Source organism: Ixodes scapularis, unplaced genomic scaffold (assembly GCF_016920785.2).
Source record: "Ixodes scapularis isolate PalLabHiFi unplaced genomic scaffold, ASM1692078v2 PGA_scaffold13__105_contigs__length_92229423, whole genome shotgun sequence".
NCBI lineage: Eukaryota > Metazoa > Arthropoda > Arachnida > Ixodida > Ixodidae > Ixodes > Ixodes scapularis.
In genome coordinates this window covers 88,018,014-88,044,737 of record NW_024609839.1, presented here as the reverse complement: position 1 = coordinate 88,044,737, position 26,724 = coordinate 88,018,014, and the positions used below count along the sequence as shown (strand labels likewise).

General features: G+C 43.2%; 1 protein-coding gene across 2 annotated transcripts in view; it reads right to left on the bottom strand.

Moving 5' to 3' along the window:
• The window catches only part of LOC8052387, a 179,078-nt gene that overhangs the window by 18,587 nt on the left and 133,767 nt on the right, over positions 1-26,724 (bottom strand). For both annotated transcript variants that reach the window (XM_040211343.3, XM_040211344.3), the window contains exons 3-4: positions 22,926-23,011; positions 11,593-11,685 (exon numbers count right to left, since the gene is read on the bottom strand). In XM_040211343.3, the coding sequence (XP_040067277.1) occupies positions 11,593-11,685; positions 22,926-23,011 (179 nt within the window). The remainder of the gene's footprint in view (positions 1-11,592; positions 11,686-22,925; positions 23,012-26,724) is intronic.

Below are 26,724 nucleotides of genomic sequence, written 5' to 3'. Positions count from 1 at the left end.
TTGGATCTCCGAGTGTTGTGAGGGAAAGCAGACGCACGGGCTTTTTTTAGAGTGTTAAACTTCAGCCAAACTTGCCCTTTGCTTTTATTTGGACAATTTTACGAACGACAAGTGGCAGACTTGATTTAGCGGGCCTGTCATTTATATCATATATTGAGTGCGCCGTAAGAGCAAATGTCCATAGAATCAATAGTTTACTTCCTAATGCCAAACTTGTGAAATGCTGCTTTTGAGTATTTGCGCAGAACCGATAATCAAAGAAATTTCCTACTCGGCCTAGATCGGACTGACAAAATATTTCTTGAGTACTTAATTTCTTTAAATAAGGCAGACCGAGACAACATCACTTGTTTCTATAGATTCCGTGAGTCATTATATGCATATGTTTTCTACTCTGCGAAGTTCACAAAAAGTTGGGTGTCCACGAAGACCAAACATTCAGTAGTAAATTCTCGACATTATCTGCTTTTCCCGATTCAGTACATCGCTAATCAATCTGTCAACCTGCATCTTCAGATGCATGCATTCGTCTCTTCACAAGTTCATTTTCCTGGAAGCTAGCGTCATCAGGTAGACGAGGGTTATCTTCCCTGCACATCAGTTCAGCCGTTTGGCCACTGATCGTGATCGAAATTAACGATGAATGTTATCAAATGCACGAAACGTGACCGTTAAAAAAATTTAAATAAGCCCGCAATTCACGCTTGAAACTAATTAGTAGCCCTCAAAGTGGCTCATTACAACTTTTTTTATTTGTTCTGTGCCGCAAGAGACGAATTTGTATCACAAAACTAATCAAAAACTCCATAAAACAGGAACACAACCGCGTGCACATTGAAAACGAAACCAGCCAAATTGAAGCAACCTAATGGTGGCGAGTGCGTCTGCGCTCTCTATCTGCCGGTCAGGCAACTACTGAGATGAAAAGGTCAACAACTTGCCCGCTCAGACTGCATTAGTGTACCTTCCGAGGCTTTCTAAAAAACAATATATATCTATATATATATATATATATATATATATATATCGGAAATTAAATTAAACACCCTGTATAAAGCGTATGAGAAGAAAGAGAAAGAGAAACTTTAACGTACAGTTGGTCGGCCGCGCAAGTTGTCGCGCGCTGTGACGAGTTGAATTCAGGGAGACTTTTCTGGACGAGGTCGCAGTCATTAAGCAATGCGGACCTCCATCCACGTTCAAATGTGATTTTGGCTTCGCTTGAGCGCTCCCCATAGATTATTACGGAGTGCTCGACTTAATGAACGTCGAAAACTTCCTCACGTAATGAGCGTGTGCGCTAATGGGCACTGCCGGTTGCAAAGCTTCTTTAAGTGAAGGATAGAATGCAAATTTGTTTAAAATATATTTCTATGAAAGTTACTAAAGGGGAGCTCGCGCAAAGGCCTGACGAATTTCGAAAGAGGAATTGGCGTGAGTACGTGCAAAAGAAGTTTTGATGGACCTATGGCTAAATTACCCAAGCATCGACGACAATGCTGGGAATGTAGGACTAAGCGCCGCACGTTTTGGCGTCTGAAGCAATAAATGTTCTAAAAGAAGAGCCTAAAACAAATAGCATCTTGCACACGCGTTCGTCGGCGCCTTATTTTGGTTATTTACCTCGAATCTCTTACACGCGGAAGGCGAGCGGGTGACGGCGCGTGGACCTACATTCCCAGCATTCTCCTCGACGTTTGGGTGATTTTGCAACGGGTCTTTCGTCGAACGGCGTCAGTATGTGTTTTGCGAAACGTTCAAACTTCTGGCGTGTTCATTTTCTTTCAGCCTAAATTCCGAGTGCACCTTGTAACATAGCCGTTTTCAAAATCTGCGTGCGTTTGTCTAGACCGCGGGCCATCAAACATTTTAGAAAATTGGCCGGATCAAGAATCTGTAGCTGTCTCGAGGGCCGGAATATAAATAAGCAAATAAATAAATATTCGTAGGTAGGAATTTAAATACAAACAAAAGGTTGCTTAAAAATTAAAAAAAACGATCTAAGGCGGATGGATACATATACCCTGCGTTTTATATTCAACATTTAGCTTGTTACGACATTACACAATACTTGAGACCTAGAAGGCTCACCAGGCATAAATCGAAGCACGTGAGAACTATGGAATCTTCACACGGGGCAGAAGACTAGTGAGAAGTATGCAACCCACGCTGGCAGTATGCAAATGATTTGACACATGACATTAAGCACAACGGATGCGTTGGAACGGAAAGTAATTTTAACGCACGTAGTTACATGGATACAAAACAGGGGGCTAAGAATGCTAACGCTGGTGATGACACGTTTCATGAATGCTGGGCAGAGCAACGCCTTCCGATAGACAGTTTTCTCTCGCTTTGACTGCCCATCTCCGTTCTCGCGGTAGGTGCGCTTATCGGCGCCGTTTCCATACGGGCACTTATTTTAGCGCCGGCAGCAGCGGTCCTGCTGAAAGCGGGCCGTGGGCCGGGCTTCATTGGAAGGATCGTGGCGAGCCACGGGCCGGTCGGAAGTCCTTCGCGGGCCAGACTTGACCCGCGGGCCGGACTTTGGAAAACCCTGATGTTGGTAAACCTACGTTAGCTCTCATCGTTCCAATCTGCAAAGTAAGTTTTTCTTTTTTTTAAGAACTTACGTGTTTTTCTTTTTTTGAATGCATACTGCGGGTTGTTCATCGAGGATAATATAGTACCTACGATCACAAGAAACGCGGACTGTGGCGAGCTCCGTGCATCTTATTATCGCGTGGCAGCCAATCAAATTGCGGCGTTATCCATTGAGAACGCCGAAGAGGGAATCCCGGAGCAAGAAGCATGACAATTGTAATAACGCTTATTTCCCATGATTACAGTGTGATGGAAATGGTGAAACAAAAAAAAAAAAAAGCGATAACTCGGTCGAAGGAGTTCTCACCTCCTTTACATGCAGGCGGCGGCGGGACAACAAACGCTTTCGCAGTACAAACAAAAGACAATACGCGTACATTCTCAGCTCTCACGTAAACGAAGCCAAATAGAAGTTAATACGTTCTAAGCTAAAACATAAGGTTACATGTGCTGAAATACTATGCAATAAACAACAATAAAAAAAAGAAAGAAAAGCACGAAGTGTCGAAATAATGTTTAGGAATTACGGGTTTGGATGAGAAAATTAGGTAAATATGAATTGAAGACATTGGGGAAAGTGATGTTTGCTACAACAGGTTCGTTTTAAACTGTCGGCAATTGGTGGTTAACTGTGTGGCGATCGTAGTTAGTCCTCACGAGAGCTAGGATCCAGCTTGGTTTATGGCGGTGCGAATAGGGCGATTCTAATGAACGTAATGAAGCTAGCATGGAAATGGTACGGATGTGTCTTACTCGCTCGGTTTTTTAGTATCGTAGTAACCTATAAGTTACTACGATGCTAGGATAGGTGGATTGATTGACTATATCAAAATTTCGAAGCTAACAAATAAATGCCTAGTGGTGGGAGCGTTTGGCAAGTCCTAAATTATACGGAAAATTCGTTTCTGCACAACGGAAATTTTATATAAGTTAGTATGTGTCGTGGAGGCCCAAACTAGCGTACAATAATTTAAGTGACATGATCATCCGGCAACATATTTTCGGAAAAATAGACACCAAGTAATTTAAATTACTTTACTATTTCGACAGTTTGTGATCTATACGAAACGTTTATTACTGCGCTGCGTGTCTTATTTTGAGCGAAAAACTACAGCTTTAAATGGTGCTATAATTAGTGAAAGAGGGTTCTTGTCCGACCATGTTTTCAAAGTTCTCAGCACATTATTTGCATGAATAGTAAGATAATTGTGAGACTCACCAGGAAGAGATGTGCCGATATCGTCGGCATATATAATGAAACAGGCGTTACTTTCAATGGCAATAATATCATGAATGTACAGGTTAAATAGCAGCGGGCCGAGGACCATTCCCTGAGGAATTTCTAAAGTTGACAGAAGGTATTCTCGATTTAAAGGTAGCTATATTGACGTACTGGTTTCGAGATGATAGGTATGACTGGATCAAAAATAAGGCATGTCTCTTATTTCGTAAATATCTCCCTTTTTAATGAGAACATTGTCATTTATTTGATCGAAAGCTTTTAATGAAATCTACGAATATTCCTAGTACTAAATGTTTACGTTAAAAATAATTTAATATATACTATTTTCGGTGAAGAAGAACGGGTTCTGTCAACCTATTTTTCCTGAACCCGCACTGGGAATCAATTAGTATATCATTGGCATGTAAGAACTTATCCAAACGTTCATGAATGATTCTCTCGAGCCCTTATGAAAAAAAGACTAGAAGGATGCTAACTGGTTTCTAATTACCAAAGTCGTTTTTATTTTATCTTTTAAAAAGAAAAGTAACTCTTGCAACCTACATGTCTGAAGGAAAAGTTGCTGTTTCTGTGCACAAGTTAAATGAATACGTAAGAGGAGCAGAAATGAGCTGTGTAACATGTTTGATGGGGAGAATTTGAACGCTCTTGGCGACCATAAGTGGCTTATCGCGCCACTTATGGCCGACAGCTTATGGTCTACAAGCTGTCGGTCACTGACAGCTTATAGACCATGAGAAATAATGTAAGACGTGTTTTTCTTTTGATTGTTTTTAATTTGAATGTGGCGTACGTTATAGAGGCATGACCATGTAGAAAATGAAGCGACGCAAAAGAGCAACACGGAAGTTACGCCATATGCTAAATCTGTCGGCCGATGTCTCGCCCGTCAAATATAGCGGACGTTGGTCACGTGACGTGATCACGTGACCACCCCATGTCTCGACCGCTATAACCTGTTGCACGTATCAGAACTGCGTCGAGCACGAACTAAAAGGGGCGGGAACTTTATTTTTTGTTTGTTTAAAACATAGAAGAATTCTGGAACTAATTCTGGTGAACTCTACTTAAGCTATACTTAGACCCCAGTGTGGCCCCACTGTTGTCAACGATACTAGCATCGTACGTATATTGTGCACCACATTTGACTTTATATAGACGCGAAGAAAAAAAAACACTAACTCTTATATAAATCGAGCTTTACGTTGATGCCGCTTTTAATGCATCAGCATTTGTAGGACCACCAAATCCTGAGATCGTGTGCGTATTAAATTGGTGTATAATTATCCACCAATTGAATTTACCATTTATATTTAGTGGGAAAGCGTTTCCCTACTTAATACAGCGGGAAAGCCTGAATCGATGTATAGCATTCTACGCTAATTACATTCATTGGCTAACTATCCCTAGAAAGTCTTAAATTTTTTTACAGTGAAACACGAACTCGTTTAATTTCAATATAATGAAATCAAATACACCTGCTCAATTTCTCCGTTAAGCGTTATTCCGCTAAGGTGATCGGGAAAACTTGAATTGCAGTATAATTAAATGCTACTTAAAATCATAAATTATTTACGCATAAAGGGCGTGGCGCCTCGTAGCAGACCGAGGACGCTGAGCTCAACGGAGCTTTGAAGAGGTCCGAAACATTCGAATCTATATTTTATTTATTTACATAGAGGCCTACATCATCGTTCGGCATTATAGCAGGGGTGAGTACATAAAATACGTTAAATTCTAACATAAACATCGAAACACATACAAACTTGTGTAAACATTAAACACTTTCTTCAATAGCCAACCTATTCCATTCTTCCATAGTTTATTGAAAAAAAGAAAACACAAAAACATCAGTACGGCAAAAGTAGGGTCGGATTTTGTTCTGGTGATCCACCCTTCCCGATACATTAAAAGGTTCGTGTAAAAACTTTTCTCGACTGATTAAAAGGTGATTGTTATTTATATCATGTAAAAATTTTAACCTAAACATTTTTTGGGCGTTCAACTCGTGATTCCCACTTTAAATTCGCATCGCGTCGCATATCGCATTATGTCTCCAGCAAAGCAGCTGGAAAGGAATTTTTATTTGCTGTTATAATGTAACTGTAAGTGACCCACTAAATTAAGTACAAGGCACACTCACGAAAGAAAGATGCCATAGCTCGTTTCGCCTTCGTGTTAAATTTGAGGATCTAGATTTTTTTATTTTTTTATTTCTGCGTTTTGAAGTACGACTTCGTGGAAATGTTAATTGGCTCCACGGAGCGAATACCGCTCTGCGGCGCGCATTCCAGGAAATGAGGTTAGACGCCGAGCGGACGGGAGATGCACGGCGAGTAGGTTCCCCGGCCACTTTCGCAAAATGAAGACGATTTTTTTTTTAGGGGGGGGAGGGGGGGGGGGAGCGGGGGACGAAGTTTGGTTAAGGATTCGTGACAAGAGGAAAGTGACGGGTCTAGGAACAGAATTTGGGGGGGGGGGGGGGGGGGAGGGCGAATCGATGAGTGAGAGAGGAAGAGTGTGTAAGGGGAAGTCAGAGGTTGTTAAAGAGGATGAGATTCTAGGGACGCTAGAACTGCGTAGGGAGAGCGAAGAGAAATTAGGGAAAGAATCACGACACGAGGAAAACTACGGGTCTAGGAACGAAATCGACGTGGATAAGACAAAGCGAACTTGTAATGCGTGTGTGACTGAGAGATAGAGAGGAAATTTACAATTGGTGAAGGAGATGAGATTGTAGGGATTAGGGAAATTCGTGGGGAGAGCGGAGAGAAAGAGAGAAGTAGTCTCGAAGTCTGAGCGCCATGAGAAGTTTAATCGGACGCGCGGACGTTTCCACGCACTCGTGGAATTACGCAAATGTAATACTGCTAAAACAACAGTCGGAAGATTGGGGAGTGAGAAAATCTTGGAAGATCACGAACATGTTGTTTTTCTCGAATAGATCTTTCTAAGGACTGGTGAAAATGTGGTAGCAGAAAGAAGGCGGTGATGGAGACGACGGGCATGGGGAGGCGAACGAGATTTGTTGGAATTAAAGCGCGAATGGGCGCGAAGAAAAAACACTAGGAGTGAAACAGGCCTGTAACTGGGAATGTTTTATTCGAGATTAGGGTGGAAAATCAATACACGCTACATGTCGATATTGGGGAAAATTTAAAAATGATAAGGGAAAAACTAATGCGAGTGCGTCTAGATCGATTTAAATATATCGCTCGGAGAGAGAGACGTTTGACGCGCGTAAGCTCTAAGAAGTGTGTACCGTCTACTTCTCCCAAAGCTCCTGAGAACCAATCACTCCAGCCTGGCGTAGCGTTTCACCATAAGGATAATAATTCTTTATTTTCTTCGTGCCCCGGAACAACCTCGCGGTTTTTATTTGAGAGCACAAGATAGAAAATTGAAGAACTACAGTTCATATACTTGTACAGGCGATAACAAATGAGAAAGGTCAAACTCATGGTGGAAAGTCCTAAATAAATCGCACAAAGCCAGTTCACACTAGAAAACGTTTACGCTTCTAAGAAGATTAGACAAAAACAGTTCGTAAAGAAATGTTGCGAAACCTAAAATCCCACAGAAAAGAAAAAGAAAATGGTCTATATCACCGAGAGTCTTTAACGTATAGTTCAGAAGCTAATTTACGCCTCAAAAAGTTAATTTCATCAGAAATGTTAAAACACGGAAACTTTAAATCGCTGAATGAGATTTGCATGTTCCATGTAACCCTCTATGCTCCCTGTAACGGCTCCATGTAACGGCTTTATTGAACGGTCCAATGTAACGGTCCTATATAATGGCCTTATGTAACAGCTCTATGTAACCGCTGTATATCTCATGCTCTAGGTAAAAACGCCGCAATTGTTTTTCTCTATGTCTAAAAATGTTATCAGCATAGTCATTCGTCGAGTTTCCTCCGTGGATTAAAGTAATTGGCTCTACCAACTGCTCTAAATTAGGCGCTTCAGAGCTTCAGATTTCTTAAAGTGCTCATCTCAATGCTACACTTTGGCAAAACAGGCTTCTTGAGGGTTTCTCTAAAAATAACTTAACGTGTCGTTAATCAAAGTTTACGTTTTCCTCAAAGAAGCAGCTGCATGACAACGCCTGCTTAGCGAAACAGATCACAATAAAAGATACTCGAAACTCCGATGCCTTAGAAGAGTAACATTCTGATTTCGGTACGTGGAGACGATCGTACAATATCGTAATTGTTCAGCCGTTTTGCCGACTGAAAAGAAAAATCGGATGGGATACTGACCAAAATAGTTTGCTCTAGAGCTGGCTGTACGAGATTCTGGAAAATTACGCTTTCGTAAAATGAGAGTCCAGGATAAATTAAACTCCACCTCTGCATCTCAATTCATTTCCGAGCTAGGGGGAGTCGATACACTTTCCACAGATCAAAGGCCCAATCATCTTTGTGGCCCGCATTCTACGCTCTGGGGCTCCTCATTACATTCTTAACGAAAAAACCCGTGTACCGAGAGGAGAGCGATCTGCGAAATTAAGATGCGCGTGCTCCGTTTTCTTTTTTGTGTATTTAGTACCAAACTAACGTGTAAAATGAACCTGGCGCGTGGTCCGCGTGAGGCTAGCAAAAAGATATCGATGTTCCGTTTACCGATATGTGTATTTAATCCTCGTGGGTGTACTTTCTTTTTAACGAGACCTTGTTTGCGTGTTTCTAGTGTATGCCGCTACGCGAACAAACTAATTGGAACGCGCACGGTGAGATTAAAGCATTGGAAACATTCCACTCGACCGATGAGAAAAAAAAAAAGAAAAAAAAAGAAGACGGTTTTTGAAAACGTGTGCGTGAATGCGGGTATGAAATGAGTGGAGGCAAACAGGGACGTCCAAGTTCAACGAATCCTTAGCTTGCTAAGAACAAATTTAAGAGTTATGGAGACGTTTCGTGGCTGTCCCCTTTTTCGTCCGTCGTGCCTTATTTTTAAAAATGTGTTGCTTTATAGCTTTCATAGAAACTTAGAAATACTGATATATATATATATATATATATATATATATATATATATATATATATATATAATTTATTTTCCCTCAGAGCTTATTACAGCGCTTGCTAGACGTTTTTCAAGGCCCTTTCAACTGAGCTTCACGAGGCGATCATTCCACAAACTCGAATCGGAGACATGACTAAAACACAATGTGTGTGTCCCCTCGCCTTCTCCTGAAACAGAACGACGAAGATTGCCCTTCCTGGGACACAGAGCATCCACTCTCTTCCATCTAAACAGTAACCTAGTGCTGCTACTACTTGTTTTATCTTTCAGTAAGCGTTTTTTTGTTTTCAGACATACTCGTCTATTCGCTACTCTTTAAAGATGAAGATGCTTCTTAAAAACTACCAATGTTTTTTTTTTCTTACGTTCACGCGGAAAATTTGTGGAATGTTCAAGTATTTAGCTATTGACAGATGACATTGAACGGCCGGTAAAGTGGGCCGACTTGCTAGAAACAGCGCCTTGGCTGAGACTGGGTGAAAGAGAGCCTGCCAAGCCTGGGGCGCGCGAGCGTCTGAGACTCGACTTGAAACGCCACTCCGCTCGTGCGATAGCTTGGGCAGTGCTTTCTTTCACTCTGTCTTATCTGAGACGTTGCTTCGAGAAAGCCGGCTCTCGATTTCTGTGGCGACTGTTGTACTTCGGATCTGCGAACAACCCTCCCGATGACAAGACCTATACAAAATGTTTAGGGTGGGCATAGTCACTCTGAAAGCTGAAAAAACGCAGCTTCTTTTATTCTCGGTTTTTGCTTGGTGATTCGGTCTTCGGTGGTCTTATCGGCCTTTACTGCAATCTCAATAGCTACGGGGCGATAAGAATATGCCCAAGACTAGCCACGTTTTACGTTTTTTTTAAGTTGTCAATGCTTATATCAAACCCGTTTATTACGAACGGCAGGAAACGCTACGATCAGTTCGATATAGCAAGTAGTTCGATATAGCAAAAACCATTTACAACGAACTTCCACAATATAGCAAGTAGTTCGATATAGCAGAAACCATTCACAACGAACTTCCACGATGTGTTCGTTGTAACGCGAGAGCTTCTCTTTCTTTCTCATCTCTTCACTTCCGCCTTGTAACAACGCTCTGGAGTTTTTTTTTTATTTGCATGCGTGCAGTTATTTTTTTTTAGCTTATCTCTTCTTTTGAATCGCTTTCTTCGCGGGCAGACGCTTTGGGGTGAAAGCTCTTTTTTTTCTGTGCGTGCCTGCGAAGTGTATTTTTAGAGCGCAGCTCTTACGCGCCCGGTTCCGGCTTGAACTTCGTCGCCGTCGGGGTAACCGCGGCGGCGTTTCGGCATGGTGACGTTTCGGCACCGTGCCGAAACGTCTTCGCGGTGTCACGTGACGTCACGGGAGTCATGTGACCTCAGGGGGGTTACGTGACCCCCCGCGTGACCTCCCTCAGGACCCCCTGAGAGGGTCCTGAGGGGGGTCACGTGACCCAGGTGACGTCACGTGACCCCTGTGAGGTCACGAGGATCACGCGACGTCACGACGGTCACGTGACCTCACGGTTACGCCGACGCCGCTCGGAGGGAGGGGTAGCAGGCAGGATGAGGAGGAGGGGTATACCCTCCCCTCAGTGCTCTTCCCTCCTCCTCCTCAAGAGCTGCGCTTTAATTTGGCGTTACAGGGAGTTGTCAACGGCTTTCATTTCTTTTAGCTTTCTCCCCTTCTGAACCGTTTCTCTTCGCTCAATTTTGTTCACAACTTGAGCTTATGGAATTTTCTTTCTTTCCTACTTCTTTTTTTTGGGGGGAAGGGAAAGGCTAGAAGGCGATTGTTCGCACGTTTTTGGAAGCCTTCCCCTGAAAGGGGGGGGGGGGGGGGGAGTTTGATATCGCCAATATGTTGTTCGTTATAAAAAGTACCTTTAGAGCGCAGCTCTTAGGCACCCGTTTCCGGATTGAGCGGCGTCGGCGTCGCCGTCGCCGTTGGCGTAAGCGTAAATAAGGTCACCTGACTACCCCCAGGTCACGTGACCCCCAGGTCCGGGGTCACGTGATCTCGGGGGGAGGGAAGGGGGTCACGTGGTCCCCGGGAGGATGAGGAGGAGGTAAAGGAGAACAAGGGGGTGGAGAAAAAGGAGGAGTAGCAGGCAGGAGCAGGAGGGAGGAGGGGTATACCCTCCCCTCAGTGCCCTTCCCTCCTCCTCCTCCTCAAGAGCTGCGCTCCAATTCGGCGTTACAGGGAGTTGTAAACAGCTTTCCTTTTTACATGCATTTTTATTTAAATCTTCCGTGAGTTCGATGTCGACCATAATTCGCTGTACGTGGGTTAGTTCTAAACGGGTTTAACTGTATAGTATACAATATTAATAAAAAATACGGCGAGTTTTTGTTTATGCAAGGTAATCGGGACTGTTAATTTCTGCAATCTATTGAGAATATTCGACGTACGACCAAGATGAAAATGTGTCTAGACCTAAGATAAAAGTCTGCACTGTGGAATTGCTCTAACATTGAGCTTGGCTTAAGCACGTGAGACTTAATGTTGACCGTCAGCTCAGAATTGTTTTTTTATCAACATATTTTGAGCTTTTTCGTAGGCCGAGCTTTTTCCGTAGTTTGCAGCGGTTGGTTCTGCCATGTGCATTGCCCCCTCCCCCCCCCCCCCCACACACACACAGACACACGCACGCACACGTACACACACACAAAATCGTCATTATATTTTTAGGTGTAAGCTGAAGAAATTTAAAACTGTCTCACCGACTCTGCCGTCAGGTAGAAGAGCACGATGACATCCAGCAGCGTGGTGAGCGAAATGGAGAGGAGCCAAGGCAGCAAAAGTGTGCGGTTGTTCTGTGGGGACAAAAAAAAAAAAAGTTCAAACATGGCTAATCACAAAAAATACCGCAAAGTGGTTGAACGCAGCACGTTTTCGCTAAAAAAAGGAGGGGGGGGGGGGTGATGGTGAATGATTGAAAGCATGGGAACTTTGACGGAGATTAAAATCTGCGACCGCCGCCACGCGGGCCGAAAGCTGCGTATACAATATACATACCGCCGTACGAGTCGCATTCACCAAGCGTATCCGCTGGCTCTCATCCTCAAATTCGCGCGATATTGAGTCGTTGCGGCCTTGCGAACGAGATTGATGCTCAAGTGTAAATACGATGGAAGTGCCTGAGAAGAACCTTGGGCGCCGACGACACGTGCGCTGAGAACGACTGTGCGGTAAATCTAAATCACGTGGCTGTTTGTACCAGGCGTGCACTCCATGACGTGAACAACACGGGGCCAATGTTATTCGCCGTAGCCGAAGTTTTGGTCCCGGTTTGTGATCGTGTTTAAAGCAAGGCTGGACCAAAACTACCTTACTTCATTCTAATAAAAGTTATCTATAAACGTTTACTATAGCATTTGTTATTGTGAAATCACTCATTTTCCTGCAACCTTCGACATCGAAGGTGATTTTTATTATTAAGTACTTTCAATTTTACATGCACAGGAATGATTCCCAAGTATTATGCAGCTTATGCTGTTTTCTTTTCTTGCTCCAGAGGACTGTGCTTAATAGGGTTGTCAGCAGTCAATAAATATCGCGTTGAATTTTGTTTATATCAATATTATGGAGACCTGACGCCGTCATTAATTTAGGTAAAATGCATCGATGTTACGTCTACGTGACGACACGTTACTTTTTGGTACAGGAAAGCATTATTTTCTTTTAAATACTTGCACTTTTAGAGGGTTGCCTTCACTAACTTAGAGACGGTTTCAGTGTGCAATCACCTCTCTAGTGGTGAACAGATATCACGTTTCAGAAACACCTTTGAACGTCAAAGATGTTTTCAGAAAATGACCAGAAATCTTATAACGAAAACTACCGCCATCTATTTTTATTACGGACACTTTACACGTAATAAAATGTGTCGGTTACCACGGAAAACTATTATATTCGTCTTCTAAAGGATTCTTATACCCGGGGACAACCTTTCTTGGCAATACAGTTAAATGTACGGGCGCTGGGTGCCCTCTTCCTTTTTAAGCGTAGATTAAAGCTGCGAGTGCGTTCTTCTCCTCTTCTCGGAAAAGCCCCCCCCCCCCCCCCCCCCCCAACAAAAAAAAAGTTGTCCCCGTGTGTAGGCTACCACGAATCACTGTGCGCGAAGAGAACAAGACCGGAAACACTGGTCTCCGGAGTATTCCGTATTTTCGTGGGGAGTGTTAAAAGGGCAAGTCGAAGTCACGTGACACCGTAACTGTCGGCACATGCGTCACCATGTCGCGTGACACCGTGACCTCTCATGGCACGTGGCTACGGGGTCACGTAGTTTGGCTTGTTACGTGACGTGACGTTGTATCTCCTTACGTGACGTTACATCTCTTTCTGCAGTGCCTGATCGATGACATGTAACGCTGTTTTTCGGCCCGAACAAATAAAGTACGCATTGCAGAAATCTGAAACCCCATTAGAACGCGCGACGCAGTAGCGGTGGTGACAAAATGCGAAAGTTTGAGAACATGACTTCACCTGGATTAAAAGACACGTCAGAAAAGTTACATTTCGCTACGAGCCTAAGGCATTTATTCGTCAAGTTACAAAAATTACGTTGTGGGCGCCTGCAGCATTAGTAATATTAAAAAAAAAATACTATTAAGCGAGAAAGGCCATAATGTTTGCTTTCTTTCTGACAAGATTTTCTTCTTTTTTCTTTTCACAAAAATAAATGTTACAGGTGCCGACAATCATTTTTTGGTTTGATGAATATTAAAGCTAGGTGGGCCTGGGCTCAGACAGAAGTTTTGTTTCTACCTCGTAAAATTTATTTCAGGCAACGTCATGTTCTCAAAATTTCGCATTTTGTCGCCACTGCTAGCTTCACGTTCTTACGGAGTTTCAGCATTCTGCGGCGCGTACTTTATTTCTGCGTGCCGAAAAGCCGTGTCTTCTTTTCTCGATCGAGCTGTGTAGATTATTCTCCGAGTAATTGTGTAATTTCCGCAAGGTGTAGATTGCACAATGTGCAATTTACACAAAGTGTAAAAGAAAAGAAAGCGCAGAATGCGTTCAGTCCATTGATGCCACGAGACTTGAGGTAACATGACATGGTCAGGTCACGTGACATCAATTTCCCCGTCAATTTTAGCGTAAATAATGGTCTACTTGACGTCGTCACGTTATAAAAATCCCCCCGCTAAATTCGGCGGGAAAATTGACGTCACGTGGCTTCAGGTTACATGACGTAATCCCGTGACGTCGATCTCCCCGCAAACGTCTGCGGGAATGTTCACGTCACGGTCTTTCATGACGCTGCTTCGTGACGGTCTTTCGTGGCGGTTCTTTCCGACAGTTCTCTCAAGAATACGAGTGATAAAACACATTTTGTGCGAGGAACAAGTTCTCAGTTAAAGAAAGGTCCCGGCGCAGCGGATCTGTCACGTTCGACACGTACCACGACGCGAGAAACGTGCCGCCTTTCCTGGTTTTGAGAAGAGGGCATCGCCCTGTTTTTCTTTCCGTCGCACGTCAACGGCCCGTGGCAAGCGTCCAGCGTGGTCCCCTGTTGACTAAACTCGCACAAAGACGAGTTCTTTCAGCGTTCCTTGCTCTCAGTTGTAGCGGAGTATCTGTGGGGCTTCCGTCATAAAAAAAGTCACACGATCGAGCTGCGAACAGAGGAGACTTCTAGAGCTTCGCGTCGTCTGTCTTTTATTCTGTTTCGTCAGGTTGGCTTCGCTTCGGGTCGGTCCATTCTTATTTTTCGAAGGCGCTTCTTGAGCTCCATGCGAAATGTTTCGGCCTACGGATCTCTATACGAGAGGTCAACTATTTTATGCTACATCAGCCGCTTTTTTTGTAGATTGTTCGCGAGAGCCTCGCATTGCTTGCGGGGGCCTGTGCCGTCGCATAGAGTACGGTTTAAGAACGCGTCCGCAGGACCTGCGATCTGCAACTTAAGATCTACGAAGAGTCTCTATTGGGGACATTTCGTAAATGCTGCAGATTACGGGACCTGCGGGCGCGTGCTCGATCCGTGAGGCGTTCGAATCCCGGCCGAGGTGCTCGCAGTGTGGTGGGCCAACACCTCCTATACTCGGTTTGACATTAGGTCTTACCGCAGGGTATGCACTGGTGCAATGGAATTTTTGCGGTTGTTTCATTTAAATCGGGCCGTCCCGTAGTGGTGGGGATCGAGCGTGTGGGGTTTTCTTGGCCCCTTCGCTGCATCAGCTGCCAACCAAGCAGAGTCAAACCCGTCGTGTCGTCGTGGAACTTACTGAACTTGTGCGTTAGCTATGACCACCTCAACCATTCACTCACAGGGAATTCGGCGAATTCGGCACAATTCGGATATTTCTTTTTCTCTGCGCGTGATTGTTTTAGAGGGCGGTAGCAAAGACACAAAGCGGAGGAACGACGTGACGATGCGTTTTCGACGCCCCTTGATTGACTTTATAAGATGGTAGCTTTGGCCCAACGAGGTAGAGTGCTTAGAGCGATAAACTGGTATCCCATTCACCAGAAAAAAGTGACCCCCATCTCCCCGGCTGCCGCCATGTTGTAGAATTTTGATCACTAGACATGTGACCGTACCAAATCCTGAGGCTTTTACGGCAAACTGTGCCAAAATTTAACCTGCGGTCGCGGTAAAAAAAAAAAAAAAAAAAAAAAAGCTTGATAAGCTATTTTTTTATACTGTTAGCCCCAGAAACCAGTGTCTAGCTCCAAAGAAATACCCAAAATACAGCACTGCGGCTGACGGCATCTAGCGGAGTCATCGCGAAGCTGCCCGAGTTTTTGTCGTAAAAGCCCATTTTGGACTTAAAACAAACGAAACATAATTTATCTCGCCGGTACTGCTAATAAAGACCAATAAGGAATTATCTTTGTGCGGTGTACTTCATTAAAATCTAGACGTAAAACTATTAGGTCACGTGTCTAGTGGTCAAAAATGTGCAGCATGGTGGCGGCCGAGTCGGGGTCACTTTCAGCTGCCAGTTTATCGCTCTAAGCACCCGTACTTCGTTGCATTGGCCGTGGTGGGGCTAAATGTCAAGCGAAGTATAGATAATAAAGGGTTTCAGTATGGCGCGTAGGAGCAGACGGAAGCGCAGTGGGGAACACGCAACGCTAAGAGCGCAAGCGCACAGTGCTCGCGTTTGTTCGTGTAGTACGCAACACGAAAACTCGCTAATATAACCTTAGCGCTGACTTTTCTGCATCACCTCGAGATTTCGCAAATTTTTTTAGAGATAACTTTTTTTTTTGCAATGTTGCTGCGTCAATGTTTTTTTGTTTTTTTTTTGTTAATTATTGCTGAAGACGAAGAAGCGAAAGGACACGAAGAGGTTGACACTGATATTGCGTTGGTCGGCTTCTTCGTTCAGAAATAAATTAGTTAGAAGTGTAAAATAATAAAATAAAATATGCAACCTCGGTATGCACCAAAATATAATATCACGTTCAACCGGACATACCCACTCAGACGAGTTATTTACGCGAGGTCAATGTAACACCTGTATAACGTTCTTGTGAGTTTAGAAGCTTGTGAAGCAGGTCCGTGTCTTGATGGAAAATCAAGAGGTCTTTTGTTGTCTTCCGACTGTCGTGGATGTTTTTCCATTGGTCGAGAATGTCATTGATTGGGAGCACGGAGTTTTCTAACGAGCCGCTATATTTCACTGATGTCTCGCGTTCTTGGGCGTAGGTTGCGCAAGCACAGAGAAGATGGTAGACGCTCTCCTGCATTTGACAAGATAAACATAGGGGGGAATATTGCTTACAAATTTGATGGAGGTATGATCGTGTAAGCGCAACGTTTAAACGTAACCGGTGGAGAACCTTTTCAGTCGATTGCAACAAACCGCGAGGCACCCGAAAATTCAGCGCAGGATCCATAGCATGAAGGTATTTATAATACTATTGTGCATTGTCCCAGAGTGAGGATGTAATTTCGTGGCCAATATTTTTCACCAAGCGTGCTCCATCATATCTCGAAAACGGTATATGACAATACGTTTGGCGTGAGGCTCTGAATTCCTTGCGATTGCGCCGGCAGTCTCATTGCCCAGTACTCCACAATGGATAGGCAGCCATGGGAGAATACAGCTATGTCGTTTAGTGTTTTCATTTTGAAATATAGTTACTATCTTTTGAACCAGCCGCGCACAGTTACTTTTGCTGTTGCGAGATGACAAAGCCTGCAACACAGCTCTTAAATCGGTAAAAAAAATACTCAAAATAATTAAAACATAGTGACTTCTGGGTTGTGATCAATTTTTTAGCTTGTCGAATACCTGCGAGCTAAGCAGCTGTTGAAGATGTGACATGGCTGAGCGTACCGTTGATCTTAACATTGATCTAAGGGATCTATTGTCGAAAGGATGATAAGTTGGCCATGCATGAATCGTCTGTAAAAGCATGGATGAGCGAAGAGTGGTGTTCAGCAATGCATGCTAGGGCCACTTGTTTTGGAATATGAAACGGTATGTTTGAATCCTTTGAAACTACATATATATTGAATTCAATTAAAATTCTAAAATTGAGGCATGGTTTAGATAGGCTGGCGTCTGGAATTTCAAACTTTTTTTTGGATTGTACTCTTCAAGTATATTAATGACTTGTGAATATCCTGCAGATAGTCTTCCAATATAAAAAAAAGATTCAAATTTAAGCTTCCAATTTAAAAAAAACTCTGTTTCTTGTTTCGTGTGAGCTGCCTTAGGTTAATGTGAACGGTCTCTTCAGTTTTCGTAACCCCAGGACATATGGCCGTAGCTTCTGCGAGAGCACCAACGTTAGATGTTTTGCTCGACAGTCGAAGACAAGCCCGCAAAGCTTGTACTTGTACACGCTCAAGTTCAATTAAGTTAGAGCGTGATATGCCGTGAAGTGCGGGCATGCTATAGGGTAAAAGGCCTACAAAGAGGTCGTTGTAGAGATGTAGGAAAGATGACACAGTAAGGCTCCATCAGGTGCCACTGATAAATTTTAAGATATTTATAAAGTCTGATAGAATGTCTTTGGGATGGTTTGATACGTGGCGTCCATGTGAAGGAGCAGTCGAATGTCACTACCAAGAAAGTGTGCTGCGTAAGAAATAATAATCCCCTTTGCACAGATTGGATATTTCTCGACATTTCACTCAGTAAACACCAAGAGGCTTCTTTCCCCTTTTTTCAGAGAATTGGTTAGGCGTCGTTCCGACAGTCGATAATTAACACAGTCGCCTTGTTGAGTCTGTTGGAAACATAGCGCTGTGGATCTGACGATGTCCACATACAAACGTCGTCCGCATAAAGTGATAGATGTAATGTTGTTGTAAATAATTTGGAAAGACCAATAAACGGGACATCAAAAAGCGAAGGGGTCAGAAGTCCTCTTTGAAGCAATCCCCTTGTTATCGTGACAGGGTTGGCATCGCTGCCAGGGGTGAAAACATAAATGTTTCCGCCTTTCAAGTGGCCTTCCACCCATCTTGAAAGACACACTCCAAGTACAATTTCATAAAGAGCGTCTTCTAAGATTGCTTAATATTGAACGCAATCAAATGCACCTTTGTCGTCAAGAAATATGGCTGCCCAAATGCGGCGGCGTGATTTTTGGTGTTCAACGCACGTGACGAGATCTATAACGCTATCGATTGAGCTGTGTCTACGTCGAAAGCCAGTCATTATCCTGGGATAGATCTTGTTCCTTCCCGAATACCATTCAAGTGTCGCAACGATCATTGGTTGGAGGATTATTCTAACGCAGCAGGCACTAGGTATGGGGCGGCGAGGCGTTATGTCGGTTGGTAATTTTTCTTGTTTCAAGTTTGGGATGATTCTAGCTCATATACAGGGGTCAGGAATATCGCCGGTCAGCCATGAGGTATTGTAAAAATCGAAAAGTTTTTCCTTGGCACCCTATTGAAAATTCTCATTTGTATGAGAAATTTCTGAGTCCAATGCGGAGGGCAAGTTCGTCTGCTTTTTGCGCAGGGGGTAGCGGTGACGTCAGAACGCCGAGCCCTGATTGGCTGATCGCGCCCCCCTATCTGAGCGTCGTCTGCTCGCAATGCCGTCTGCGTCTGTCTTACGTTTCCTGCGACTTTCAGAAGTGCAGAGGCCAGATTCACGAAACGATCTTACGCCAAAAATGTGCGTAAGACAAAACTTAAGAACAAATTCGTATTCGCGAAACGAAATTTTCGTAAGTTTTGCGCAGGTTACGGCGAAATCCCACGACAGCTCCGAAGCTGTCTTACGCACTTCTTACGATGAACTCAGCATGGCCGACATCGTCGCGGTCGCGACTACCCACGGACGTTTATTTCTCTACGTGAGCTTCTGACGCGTCCTGACTTCAAGCAGCAAGAAAAAAGTAAAAATTACTTGAAACAGAGCACGACGAACAAGAACGCTGGATCCACAAACACCGGGGAAAAGCTCCAACGGCCACGATTCCACCGAACGCGACCAAACGAGCTGGGCAGTTAGGCCTAGCAGGCACTCCGCGACTCGGCGACCGTCTGCCCACGACCGGCTGACGTGCTGAATGGAATATGCCCGCGCGACCCTTGTGTACCCTTCCCGTGTTATACTTTGATCGCTGACCTCAATTTTAGATTAAGAGGTCAATTTCTTCTTCTTGTTATCTCCTTGTTTCCCGAGGCAACGGTGAGTCTCGCCGGTGAAAAAGCGGTGAATCTCCGACAGACGCAGGAAAGGTAAAGCGACTAGCAGACGTAAAGCAGGTGACGTTAACTGCGCCAACCCGCCGGCGCCGTCAAAGAGTGAGGGGTCTCGCCGCACAGGAATGGAGGGAAAAAGTATTTGGGAGGGAACTTACGGACACTAACACGCTCACTCTCGGTTCTAAGCAAACAAACCTCGGCGCCCCGGGACACCTCGCCAGTGAGTCCTTAGACTTCCCTCCTTGATGCGCGTCTGCTAGTTGTTAAACAAAAACAACGTACCGCTCGAGTTATTTCGTCTGCCCTCCTTTAAAGGCGAAGTCGAGTTCGCTCCGAAAGTCGCAGGAAAGGTAAGAGAGACGCAGACGATGTTGCAAGCAGACGACATTGCAAAGGAGCGGACGACGCTGAGATAGGGGGTCGCGATCAACCAATCAGGGCTCGGCGTTCTGACGTCACCGCTACTTCCTTTCTCATGCGCAGAAGACGAAAATGAGCCAACTTGCGAGGCGTATAAAGACATGAATCATACAAGATATATAAGAACTTATAAGAACCGTATAAGAACCATATAAGAACGATATAAGAACTATATAAGATATATAAAAACATACAAGCACCATATAAGAAAGTACTGGGAAGTTTCTTGTAATTTTCTTATATGGTTCTTATATATCTTATATAATTCTTATATAGTTCTCATATAATTCTTATGTGGTTCTTATATGTTCTTATATGTTCTTATATATCTTGTATGATTCATATGTGTTTATTGGACACAAGATATTTCTCATACAAATGACTTTTTTTTACTAGGGTGCTGCCTAAATGCGCTAACATTGCATGTACACGCCATCAGGCCCTGAGATGGATGAAAGTTTAGACGCCCGAAAAGTCTCCTTCAGCTCATGAAGTTTGAAAGGTTAATCAAAATTGACGTTGTGAATGTTTCCACTTGGTTCTTGCCTTGTGTACGTTGGTGTATTTTGCTTTGTAGTTTATTGACGCAGTATTCGTCCGCCACAACAAGTTCAGAAGTATTTCGTGAAAGAGCTATTGTTCAGAAAGGATATTGCTGCTGTGGTGCTGTACGAAAGTACCACGCTGTCCTCCACATCCTTGTAATAGGTTTCTTGGGTCCAAGCGTTGCGCAGTGGGATTGCCATTGCCGGCCGTGCTAGATTAAACAGATGTAGCTATTTTTTTTCTTTCTGGAGATAATTGGCTGTCTTTGCGTCAGAAACAGATTTTGTGCGCATCGCCTGCCGCTCGGCACGTCGCTGTATGTAAAGCGCGAAGACGTTAAACTCAGTATCGATGGTGTTTTGCATAATTGGTAATTTATGAGATTTTGTGGCTTCATGACTTGACTTAAAATTCACAACTATAAATTCAGTGTAGGTGGTTACAGTGCTACTTTTCTTCTCCATGTCATCATGAAAAGTGACCCAATTTACACGTTTCACGATGTGCTTCCGATATTGAAGATTAAGGTTACGTAGGATGATCTACGTTGGTGTGTGGTCACTCCCACGTGTTTCGATGCCATTGAACCATTCCGCCTGGTGATGTTACGAAAATTAGGTGAAGGCTGCTAGCAATAGATGTTCTTCGATAGAAAATTGGGCTGCCATCATTAAGAAAGAGTAAATCGATATCATTGGTGATATCAGCTCGCTTTCTGCCATGAGCGCTAGTGGTCTTGCTTCACTATACAATGTTGTGATTGTTAAAATCACCCGCTAGTATATGTGGAGATGGGGTATTTTAAAAGATTGCTGTCAGGCGGTTTGAATCAAGCGATACGCTTGGCTGTATATATGCTGTAATCAGTGTACATTTGATAGATATGTGCGCGGTTGTCATAACAACATATTTATTACTACTGTTAAGTAAGACTGTATGCTGATAATGTCACGTCTTTGCAAAGGACAAGCAATACCGTGCCTCGGCCTTGGGTATGGTCTGAATAAAAAAATGAAAGACGTTTACAATTTCCTGTAATGCCGAATTAGAGCGCAGCTCTTGAGAAGGAAGAGGGAAGGGTACGGAGGAGGAGGAGGGGCATACCCTCATCTCCGTACCCTCCTCTCGTGCTTTCCTGCCATTTAGCGGGAAATTTTCGGTAAATTTCCCGCTCTTGAGGAGGAGGAGAGGCGGGTACGGAGAGGAGGGTATGTCCCTCCTCCTCCCCTTCTTTCCTCCTCCTCTCTTGAGGTATTTTGATACTGCGATATACCGTACTAAACACACACACACACACACACACACGCACACACACATATATATATATATATATATATATATATATATATATATATAAATATATATATATATATATATATATATATATCTTGTGGTATTCTCGCTCAGCACTTATCCGGAGAAAGTAAATATAGTTCTCACATATCTGGAAGTTAAGTTCTGCCGGTGCCAGGAAACAGGACAGCAGGACAAGGCGGAAGAACGTGACAGCGTTAGAGTCAGCACTTTGACGAAGCATTGGGATTCTTTCGGTATCATCCTATTTGCTCTCTGCTCAGTCAAAAACTGCTCGGAGTTTTTGATTTTCTCAGCATTAGACCCCGAGATGACACAGCAAAACTGCGAGTACACGTTCCTCGGGACCAATGGGAAGTTTTTCTGGATGGCCGGTACGAAGTTCTTTGTCTTGCACGAAATATGTGGTCAGTGCTGTAGACGAGAGATACAGAACTACCACGAGCAAGCCGTATTCGACCTTGGCGGCACACAATTTACAAACTTCGTCCAACGCGCCACAGAGGTCGATGGGTACAGCAAAGACCCGCACCAATGTAGATGGCCACTTGGCTAACGAGTACACCACGTTTTCATACGTGCCTCTCTGTGATTTATAAATGGTGATATCACTTGCCTGCACAACGGGTAACTGACATCTCCCCTCCTCCCCTTCCCTCCTTCTCCTCCATCCTCCCCTTCTTCTCTTCCTCCTCGATCCTCCTCTCCTCTTTCTCTCCTCCTCCCCTCCTCCGCATCCTCCCCTCCCCCTCCCTGCTCTTCGAGTTTATTCGCGAGATTAAAAGAAAACAACATTCATTTTTGTAACCATGCGCAACTCTAAAAAGAAAAAAAAAATGCAGTGAAGCATTTTTCTTTTCTGAGCAGTTTTGGAATTATAAACTTCAGAAATATTTTTGTTTTTCTTTTATACAGTTCTAATTTTGCGAGTGATTTTATTTTCTTCCTTTTTCAATGTTTACACGCTTGTGTAGTAATTCGAGCCAGGCGGAAAAACGGCAACACTCTGGAATAACATAGCGGCTGAGCCTGGAAAACAACACATCCAGAAGAAAAAAAAAAAGTAAAAAAATACGCAGACACACACGAAAGGTTCGCAGCAGGACTAAGCAAAATGCGAGGCTGCAGCGCACTTACCGCCCACAATCCGAGCAGGAGAACCACGGACGACACGGCGCAGGCGGCTGAGAGGAACACCATGAGCAGGGCAAACGTGAGGAGAACTGGGATGGGTCCGCAGCAACACCAGAAACAGGATGACAAAAAGAAAAATTCCATAAACAAACGACAGAATTAGAGTGGCAATGCGAGCGAGTCGGCCCGTGACTAACATTGAAAACGGAGCACAAAAAAACAACAACAACGTAAACAAAGGAAAGAAGTGTACAGAACAGCGCTCGTCCTGTATATTCCTTTCGCTCGTATTCGTATTTTTGTGCGTTGTTTCGTTATCTGTATACATTTCCTTTCACGCTATGGATTGGCAAAGAGCGAACGCAATGGCTTTCTCGGGCCAATCAGAACGACAGCAACGAAGCACTTGACAGCACTTTTGTTTTCTAAAGCTTTAGAGAAATTAATCTATCACCGTTTAATTGACTTTTTAAACAAATATAATCTTACTACCTCTTTTCAATTTGGTTTCCAGAAGGACTGTACTACTGAAACATCATTACTTAACCAAAAGGAATTCATTTTGAACAAATTTGAAAACAAAAAAATAGTGCTAGAGTTATTTTTGGATTTGACGAAACCGTTTGACTGCCTAAGTCATGATGTTTAAAATAATATATAAAAAAAAAAAACTTGAAATGTATAGTTTCCGTGGACAGGCACTGTTGCTTTTACAGTACTGCTTGCAATATCGTGAACAATTCGTATGCATGAACAGTTACTCATCCAAGATAAAACCCGTCACCTCAGGTGTTCCGCAAGGAGGTATTTTAGGACCCCTTCTTTTTAACTTATACGTAAACGACACTGTTAACGTTAACAAGGAAGCAAAATTTGTTAACTACGCGGATGCATGGTACTAGCATATTTTTCTCTTCCGAAACAGGTGATGACTTAATAGATGAGATTAACCACACTTTATCACAGATAAAATCCCGGAGCGGTAGTAACTCTTATAGGTAAACTATAATAAAACAAAAGCAGTTATTTTTCGTCCAAAGAACAAGGCTGTGGTTTTATCTAGATCACTGAGTTTAAATTCTTGTCCAACTGAAATAGTTATTTCCTTCAAAACTCTTGGTGTATTTTTGAATGAGAACACGTCCATGGATTGTCATATAAATGATCTTATTCCAAAATTATGCCGAGTAATAAATATCCTAAATCGCAACCATTATGTGTTGCCCACGAATGTTAAATTGATAATTTACAACTCTTTTTCTACTCTCACTTAACATACTGCCATCTAGTATAGGGTTCATCGACACAAACCAGTGTGGAAGAACTGTTTTTGTTACAAAAAAAAAATATTAGGGAGCATATGTAATGTCATGGATGAAGAAAGAATAAACAATTAAAACAGGGACAACACAACCACATCTTTTATGAAAGATGTGGTTGTGTTGTCCCTGTTTTAATTGTTTATTCTGTCTTCATCCATGACTTAAACCAACAGGCTCTTCTGCCAAGCATATGTAATGTCTCGTATGATGCTCGGACTTTTGAAATATCTAGAAATTTTAAGATAATTACAATTTATAACCTCTATGAATATAGAGTATGTGCTAGTTTCAGGAGAAAAAAAAATAAGGGCCTCATGTTTTGTCTTTTGTTTCTTTAAACCTTGCACGTTTGTAGGAAAAAGCACCGGCATACGTCACTCGCGACACGTAGAAGTGGAAGATGGTCACTCAGCGAACGAACTATGGTCTCCAAATGCTTAGATTTGCTCCACCAAACTTGCTAAATCATTTTTATATTAATGATGTAGATTTTGACTCTGTAACTTCTAAAGAATTGCGTTTGTATTTTTTCTCCTGATTTGTTCCTGATTTCTATTTTCTGTTTAATCTTGCTCCATTAATAGGCCAAAGTGCATAGTTATGTAAATTTTAATTGTTGCTTTTCGTGTGTGTCTATTTGCTTCACTAACAGGCCAAGTGTATGGTTATCTAACTTTCAAAACGTTGCTTTTTGTGTGTACATATTGTGTATTTCCGTGCCGTTGCTGCTGACCATTGTAGGGGCCCGAGGACCAGTCAAGCTGCATATTGCAGCTTTTCTCCTCGGGTTATTTCCATCACAATCGATGGAAATAAAAATGTCTATTATTATTATTATTATTATTTAAGGCACAAAGGCGAGAGCGTAACCCGCCCAGTTGGAGAAGAGCGCAAGGAGAAGTTCACCTCTTCCCCGGACCTTCTTTTTTGCTGTCCCAAAGGTTCATTTTTGCAATCTTTAAAGAACAAAAAAAAAAAGAAAAAAAAAAGAAAGAAAAGTACGTCGCCTGTAATTTGTAAATTTGCACCCCTTAAAGCGCAAAAATGCCTGTCGCTCGAAATTCTTACAAAACCAGGTTTTCTCTCTTTCTCCCACCAGTGGCTTCGCCGGCACTTCGCGCAACTGTATCCGTTTTCACTTCAAGAGCTCTATCAAAAAAAAAAAAAAAAAAGAGCAGCGCCTCGCGGACCATTACTAATTTCTCTCTTTATGTGAATAATTAAGAGATCCGTAGGTGAATGTTAGATTATATATATGTTATCTTATCAAGACGCAGACGTTCCAAACGCCAAAATCATCGCTTTTTACTCCGACAATCAAATCTCGTGAGAACTACTTCGCGCCGCGTATGAACAATGCGCAAAACTTGCTTTTTTCTTGAGGTGAAAAAACGGGTATAGTCATATGGGGTGTTTACCGACATGCTCTTTACAAGCAAGCCCACGATTGGCCCCGCCAGGGTTCTGCGCACTACGCGTGCGCAGAAATCTTATTCGTGCGAAGTGAAGCGTGTGCGCTTGCGCCGTGCCGACAACCGCGCCACCGCAGCGACATGACGATAGAGCCGCGTATTGGTGTTACAGCTACGTGCTTAGCTCGGAAGCGCCGATTGGTTCGCTGGGAGCGTAGCCTTCGCCGTTTTCCAAGCTATACGGTGAGAGGGCGTGTGGAGGCAAGCAACCGAACAAACAAACGCAAACCTGCGGTGCGTGCTCGGGAGAGATCGTTTTCCGTCCCGCACGACAACCTCCTTCCCCGGTGCAAATTGTTTTCCCTCGTGTTATGTGGCGAATCCACAACATACTCGGCGTGTTCGGCTGTTTTCTCTGTGCGATTCAAAGATTTGAGCAAAACTGGTTCTTTTTTTTTTTTGGTGGGGATTGCGTGGCGGGTGTATTGCTTGGTTCGAGAGTGGCTCGGGTTGTGGTTGTTTTCTTGCGGTGAAAGAGACGTTGATGTTTGTTCGCGTTCATTTTAGAAGTCTGGTCGCGTCGCAGTATTTCGGAACTTGTGTCGTTGACTGACTGTTGCATTTTTTTTTTAATTTTATTTTAGTAGTGTTGTCCGCGACAATGTTTTTGGGGTGTTTGAAACTCGGTTCGATTAAGCTGACGCGGTGTTCTGTTTTTTGCTAATGTTGCTGTTGTTTGTGCCGCGTGGATCGTTGCTGAATTACGCACTTCTGTCTTGACTTGGTTTTTCTTGCCTTTTTGTTTTCGTATTATTTTCAATGAATTCCATTCCTTGATCTATGTTTTTTGTTAATTCCTGCAAAATAAAATATTCCTGTTTTTTTTTTCTTCCTTTTTACGAGATTGCAAAGGAACGTGTTATACCCCTGCCACGCGGTAAAGCGAATGTCATTTTCATCGGGTGAGATTAGAATAAGGAGGGGCAAAATGAAACAAAAAAAAATCATTTTAATGGTAAATTTTATTTTATTGCTTTCATACGCAGCATGGGGATATTTTTAGATATC